General features: G+C 39.6%; 2 protein-coding genes across 3 annotated transcripts; one reads left to right on the top strand and one right to left on the bottom strand.

Annotated features, from left to right (window-relative positions):
- Positions 1-1,928: 1,928 nt before the first annotated feature.
- Positions 1,929-4,106, bottom strand: LOC131666297 (uncharacterized). Its single transcript, XM_058938833.1, has 2 exons — positions 3,806-4,106; positions 1,929-3,516 (listed from the first exon to the last, which is right to left on the bottom strand). The coding sequence occupies exons 1-2, from the start codon at positions 3,860-3,862 to the stop codon at positions 3,070-3,072; spliced, it is 504 nt and encodes a 167-aa protein (XP_058794816.1). The 5' UTR covers positions 3,863-4,106; the 3' UTR covers positions 1,929-3,069.
- A 132-nt stretch (positions 4,107-4,238) lies between these two features.
- Positions 4,239-7,139, top strand: LOC131666296 (ankyrin-2-like). 2 transcript variants are annotated; one of them, XM_058938830.1, is made up of 4 exons: positions 4,239-4,390; positions 4,468-4,567; positions 4,631-5,156; positions 5,288-7,139. In XM_058938830.1, the coding sequence occupies exons 3-4, from the start codon at positions 5,154-5,156 to the stop codon at positions 6,809-6,811; spliced, it is 1,527 nt and encodes a 508-aa protein (XP_058794813.1). In that variant the 5' UTR covers positions 4,239-4,390; positions 4,468-4,567; positions 4,631-5,153; the 3' UTR covers positions 6,812-7,139. The 2 variants fall into 2 exon arrangements, with proteins under 2 accessions (XP_058794813.1, XP_058794815.1); XM_058938832.1 differs by having other exon boundaries at positions 4,886-5,156.
- The last annotated feature ends 330 nt before the right edge of the window (positions 7,140-7,469 follow it).

Raw genomic sequence — 7,469 nt, forward strand, 5'->3', positions numbered from 1 at the left:
GACACAGGAACTAAATAAGAAAAGATTGTGTTCCTTTCAATTTTTCAAAAATCTGACCACACCTTCCGTATTTCGTACAGACATTGTCGGGCTAGCTAGTTGAACAATGCACCAATAAATTATAGTGCTTTTAACTCTAGCGGCCTTCTATAAAGATTTGGCTATTGATAATATTTGTAAATCTGAGGATTGAACCCGAAATTCGAAAGTTACGGTAAATGTGTTTTGCTGACCGTTACCGTTTGTAACAATATGTCTAGGCAATTTATTTTCCTCAAATATTGTCCCTTTGAATTGCACCACACAATCTCTGAGCAATATCTTATATAACATAATATAATAAAATATATAACAAAATATAATTAGTAATCAAACTAACTCACCTCAAGTGTAGTTCAATCATAATTATATAAATTATCTCGTTCGTAAACCCTCCTTCCCTGTGTACGAGTATATGTATGTATAATAGAATACCAAGCTAACAGATCTGCTGTTTATGACAGTAGTATGCTTTCTCGAAGTGTATAAAATTGTTTACATATTGAAAGTAAATTTTGTTTGTAAGAAATTTGACAAATTCAGTTACATTTTATTCTATTATTTAGAATATCAAGTATTTTATTATTAGACTGAAAAAATGTGAAGGTCAAAAGATTTGAACCGACTTGTCTCGGATAAGATCATGCAAGATAAATATTACTCAAAATATAAGAATTACGAATAATCGATAAAACTTTGTAAATTCAATAAATATCGGTTAATTATCGATAGAATTAATCCAATTGTAAGGTAATTTTATTTGCAAAGTGATCCACCTGTACTTTAAACGGTTTGAAAAGGCTTGGACACAGTAAACGTAGTACGGAAAAATCGTGAAAAATGGAATGCTTTTTATAAAATTACGATCAATCGACTTAAAATCAAACCAGTTCTAGATTTAAATAGGATAAACATAAATGCAAACTTTCGTAAAAATAGCTCAGACTCTTCTATCGCAACTGATTTGAAACTGTGCATAACTAAAACAGGAAAAAAAAAACTGAAATTTCTTAAATAGAAAAATCGCGTGGAACGTGCTATTTTCAATGCACTTTTCCTGCCGAGCGTGCGGGAAAACCACACTTTCTCCGCGGAGAGTCGAAATGTAGATTCTTGTCTCGTGTAGCATTGATGCTCCAGCGAAACGAGACGAGAATTTTTTTCAAATACATAGTGCACTGCTGCTATTCATGTCAAATAATATTGATTTATCATGATGTCATTAAGTAAATTGAGACCTTAAGACGAGTAGGGATTCCCTCAATTTAATTGTGTTATAGTGGCCAGCAATGAGAGATACAGAGGAGGAGCCGTTCAAAAATGTATTATTTTTCGATTGCCCCCAACGGAGCGATAACTTTCTATAAATAGACGTTGAGTAATTTAGAAGTGCACAGTTGAGTGGCTAGATGTAACTTGAGCCGGTGCGAGGAAGGGAAACAAAGAAATATTGGGGAAACCCGGAAATTAGCGCATTGTGCCAGTGCAGATAGGATGAAATCGACTGGACAATTTGCCACAATTCATAAAAGGCGCTGTTGAACTGAACAATAAAACTGAACGTACACAAAACAGAAATGAATTTTCATTTGCATAGGCAGACGCCATTCATGCTCCTATTTAGCCGATTAGCACCGACGACTGTTAATAGCTGCGATGCCTCGGCGTTTCTTTGGCAACAATGACAAAGAGCAGCACAACGAAATGGACGAGAAAGTTTCCTTTTCGAATCTTATTATTCTTCAACTAATGAATGCCTCACTGTAATCTTTTTCGTTTATTTTCTTGTATTCATTTTCATACCCTGTGATGAATATATTTCAATTGTCAAAACTGAAAATTCAGTTATACATTAAGTAGTCCCATAATTGAAAATGATATATAAACGATGTCATTTATTGATTAATAAATATGCAGTAACATAGACAGTTGATGATCATGATTTCAAAGCGCTATCAATGAAAATTCAATTTTTTATAATCCAAACAGTTTTAAAAACACAACAAAGATTGTAAACAAGTTCTCGTAGTTTTCTGTAATTATATTGTGTATCCTTCGCAACGTAAATAACAGACTTCTATAAATATTCTTAATTACTGAATAAATTACTCAAACAATCTATATTAAATTCATGTTAACTATACTGATACACTTTTCGAACTTTTAATCGTATGCAAGAATATGCAGTAATGTTTTATGAGCGTACACAACGCATTTATATACAACAGCCAATCACAGCTCGAATAAAAATATTACATTTTTATCTGGTTGACGTTTTGCGAAGGGCATGGTAGGTCACAAGCCAAGGCTACGAAAGTATTGGCAATCCATAGCGCACGTAAATTGTGAAACGCGCGCTATGGGCTTGCTAACGTCGCGGCCACGAGTCGCACGCGACTTTTTTGCCCAGCGCGGCTGGATAATGCCACTTTCGGGCCTCTGGATAAAGAAAACGACTGCCCTCTATTACTGGGAGACGTGTTCGAGTAGTCGATCACCGAGGCTCACACGTTTACGCAGCATGAAATAATTTAGAATTCAAAAGCGGAAAATCATTACAGTACATAACTTGACGATACTGAGCTTCCTTTTATTTGAATTTTCATATGTAGTCAGGTTAAAGTGCGTATTTTTTATTTCGGCTTCTGATTATACTTCAAGGCACTAATCAAATATTATACTCGGCGTATAATAGTCAATAATAATGTGATTTATTGATTCGGTCGGTCAGTGATCGAACAAAGATATACTTTTAAGTATATTCAGTAACGATATTCGTTGAAATCTGCACGGCGTCGAACGTTACGATGAAATCTAATAGACTCGTGGCTTGAAATGATGCTAAAGTCGAAAATAACAAGATTTCAGAACTCCATCGAAATCACGTATTTCTTGTAGTCAGAAATTATAAATCGGAAAACAATGTGCTTGAACACTCAACTGAAACTAGCACAGGTCACAAAGTATTTTTAGATCAAATAAATTCAGTCAGGACGTGTCAGGTCGATTCCTCTAAAGGAATTTTGCAAATTACGAAAATTTCAATTTCCATTTCTTCGAACAAGTCAGCTCGTGACGTTTCTTCATGAAAACATGGTCGAAAATTCGCTGGCATCCGGAGCATCTGTTGTTCACCTTGTGTTTCTTCAGATGCTTGATGTATGCGCTGATTTCGAACAACTTTGTCTTGCAGCACTCGCAGATGTAGTGCTTTGGAGTTGCGAAAATTTGACGGTCTTCGGCGTTGCTGGGTACTTTCGGGCCCAGGAAAAAGTCAGGATTCTTGATGAACCCTTTGCGTTTCATCGCTTGCTCGAGTTTCGCGGACATCAGTCTCAACTTGATCATCCACGTACTGTTGGAAATGGTGGACAAGTCGAAGGAACGTCGCGTTCGTTTGACGAAAAACCTTTCGGCAACACGGTCGTTCAATTCTCTGTCGTCTTGCTGAGAAGGGAAGTCGGTTGCAGTGAAAGCCTGCAAAAGACAACCATTCTGTAGCGCATCTTATCATTTTTGTCGATGCACGACACAAACAATGACGCGAACAGTGCGATGAAGATTGCAATTGCATTGCCACAAAATCATCTCTCAACGATACTCATTTCGAACATTAGACATATAGAAATATCACATTATTGACAGTGGTCAATTCGTAGCAGCAAACACGGCACAACGAAAAAATATTCATACCAAGAGAGAGAGAGAGAGAGAGAGAGAGAGAGAGAGAGTGAGAGAGAGAGAGAGCTAGAATACACAAACATACCAAGCCTGACGTTAATGCGTTATTTGCTTCGGACGAAAAGTCTTCATCAAAGTCCATTGCCCAGCGTCCGTAACTCGAAATCAACAAAGCACTGCGAAACAATAAGATGTAGATTCGAGCGGAAAGCGACGAATTGTCTTAGTTGCGCAACATGCGCTATCCGACGAAAAGTTTTTGTGAAAGCTCACTTCGCAACGTAATGTCCCTTAAAAAGAGCGCGTCAGAGTGCGTTTTTCTTTTCATTCAGCAGATCGATCGATTGCGTTAAACATGTAATTGGCAATATCAAGCAACGATCCAATTTACACTAACGACCCCACGAAAAGCGAATCTCCCGGCAAGCGGAGTCGCGGGCTTAGAGAGCCCTAAGAAATAATCCTCTTAAGGCACTCGATAAACCTGCGTTCGCGTCCCAGTTTGCCGTCGCCTTGCCTAAATCGCATCGTATACCTTCAGTGCTGTAAATCAACTGACGAGACGAGCAGCATGTGCGATAATTTTCTAAAACTTTCATCGACGCCTTGTTCATTTCCATAGGAGCATTACGTGTCATTTTAGCGGAAGATACATTAACCACCATAGCCAGTAAGTGATTTGTTATTATTGCATTATATGGCAAATATAAAGATTTTAATACAAAGTCAAACGTTTGTGTTTGGAAGGTGGCTGCAACCGCTAAATAACAACTTGCATGCGATTTGGAAAAGTACAGTATTTTTTCATGACATATCCGCTCAATCGAGACACCGATTCTCACAAGATGTACGTACCGTGGTATTGTATCCTAGACCTTTTTTTCTATAATTATTTCATTAAATTCACCAGCTCATTGACGATCTCTGCTACCTGGTTTAATTAATACGATGTGCATAATTGAATCCGAATTAGCGAGCCAAAACTTTCGTATGCGTCACCTATTCGCTTTATTGTACGGCGTTAGTGATTGACATTTAAATGCAACGACGGACATAGTGCTACTCTGTTGTGGCCTGAGTACTTACACCGGACGATCGCCGATTATACATGTCGACGCAATAAATCGCACAAATCGCCGACTATTGCTTGACTTTATTCACACAGAGGACGTGATAGCTTGACAGAGGGCGATTCGCAGAGGAACGTATAACTGGAGTGGGACTCCTTCTCAGCAGCACCGTTGATCGGCCTAGCATCCGCAGCCCTATATTTCCTGTATATTTTATCTATCAATAGCACTTTGACTTTAGAGCACATCCGCAAAATCGAAGTTCGTCCGATCTCCCGACCGAGCGAGCACCGTAATTGAATCTCATAGCGGAATAGAGACTTCGATCTCCAGACCGAAATCTTCACTTTTGACATCGCCAAAATGGTATGGGCGAGTATTTACTTGCTTTACTTGCGATTATGCAATCTATAATGAAAAATATAGCATAATGCATCTCGGTGCATTGGCAATATTAAATGATCGTGCGTTTTTACATTTTCCATGCTTTTTTTGAGCTCCCCGACGAGATCCCACAAGCGCCCGCCAGCAAATGCCAACCGTTGAACCGGGGTGACGCCGGCGGCGATAACCCGTTTGATGGCACGCCATTACACGCAGCAGCCAGGGACAACGATGCGAGTCTGGCGGAGAGTTTCTTGGCTTCGGGACACTACGTGGACGCGAAGGACGAATCCGGTGTCACTCCGCTCGTGCTGGCTATCAATTTGAATCACTTCAACGTGGCGACCATTCTGATGGATTACGAGGCCGACATGTATGCCGTCGACCCGAAATCCCAGAAAACGGTTTTGGGAATTATATTCGACCGGCCATCCAGTCTGCCGCCTGCGATAGTTGCACGCGCTGTACATGCCTTGCGCGACTGCAATATAGCTCCAAATGTAAAAGCTGCGCTTTTGGTTAGAGCAGAGTGTCACCTTGAGCTTGTGACGTACTTCAAGAACAGCCCGCTAACAGCGATGTTCTTGAAACTTAAGCCCGATGGTGACGGTGACGAATTGTACGCGGCGCTTCAGCATACAATGATGAAAACAGACATCGATAATGTTTACGTTCTTCTCAAGTACGGCTTTAAATGGGCTGCGCTGGCAGCGGTTGTGTTTTATCGAATCGTGCTCCATTATGCAAATAGCGCATCTTCAATGCTAAATAGGCTTGCTGTCATCTATTTGGAGAAATTGAGCCCGTGGCACCTTGTAAACAAGCATACATTCGAATTTTTTCGCGCTGCATTTAGTGATTCTAGCGAAGACTGCATAAGAACACTGCTAAATTGCAAGGTTAACGAACCTTTTAGAGATAAGTACGGGGAAGATCTGGTAGCTCATGTGTTTGGCAATACCCACTTCCGCGCGGTACTCGTGATGTTCAATCGACAATTCGACGCGAATGCTCGAGGAGCAGCCGGATACACCGGACTGCACTTTGCCGTCAGATCCAACTCGGCAGACAACGTGCGTTTTCTGCTGGAAAGGGGCGCCAGCATTGATCTTAAAAACGAGCGCGATCGAACCCCCCTTGTAGAAGCTGTAGTTCATTATCGACAGAATCTCGTCATGCTGCTCTTGCAGAACGGGGCCGACATTAGAGCCGTGCTCCATCCGAAGACGCCGCGTTTTGATCCTTTCAGCAACACCTTCTGCTTGGTTTTGCAAGAGCAAATAATTGCCCAGCTGGTGTTGAGCGAGGTACTGGGCGTGCAGATTGAACCAGCCGTGCGCAAACGTATGGATAGCAATAAAAGGTGTATGGATTTCTACCATTGTTTTCATATGCAAATTTCGGACATCAAGTGCACGCAATTAGTAGGATCCTTGTCGCTATTTACTGCCATTACGGGCAGTATTGAAGAGATTGCGCCACACGTCATGCACGTCGACATAGATGAATTGGTCAAAAATTTTGAATCGAACTTTCAATTCCATTACTTTTTCAACTGTGCGCTAAAGGAACAATTGCATCAGGCAGATAAGTTGAATGACATCCGTCGCGGATACTGGTCAATCTGCCCCGAATGATATCGCCGTGATTTTAGATTTTGTTTTTTTGATGGGATCAATTTTTTAAGCGTATCGTGACTCGAGCTTCCAAGCTGTCGAATATTATGTAACTGTTAGACTGATGTTTTGTAAATTACGACCGATTTAGTGCTTATTGACATATCTCAATATCTTATCCGACTATACGTAGATTTTTTAATGCTTCATGAACTGTATTTTTATTTATTATATTTTTATTTAATTTTTTGTAATTAATATGTAAATATATGTGTGCAATCCGACTTTCCGTGTTGTTATGAATGATGTCAATATTCAATTATTGTTAGAGATATTAAGAAAAGTTCATTTGCAGAGATGATGTTTAAGAATTCTTTTCAACCTCTAAAAATGCTTCTCGATAATAAAAAATACGTGTCTCTTATTTGTTATGTTCTACAACATATTACAGTCACATGAAAATTGGAGACGAACAACTCCGAAGGGTTCCTTATAACTAAATTATTAATATGGTATCAATGGTGTATCGAGTAGCACTGGAACATTCATAAAACTATTGAACATTTTGCACATCAATTTCATACCAGTCGTTGTTAAATTGAAGAGAGTATAGTAATTTTCGACAGCACAAAGCATTTCTGCTGACTTGCACTTACGTCAACGGATTTGGCCTAATATA

The sequence above is a fragment of the Phymastichus coffea genome, unplaced genomic scaffold (genome assembly GCF_024137745.1).
Source record: "Phymastichus coffea isolate CEN01 unplaced genomic scaffold, Cenicafe_Pcof_1.1 PCOF00058, whole genome shotgun sequence".
Taxonomy (NCBI): Eukaryota; Metazoa; Arthropoda; class Insecta; order Hymenoptera; family Eulophidae; genus Phymastichus; species Phymastichus coffea.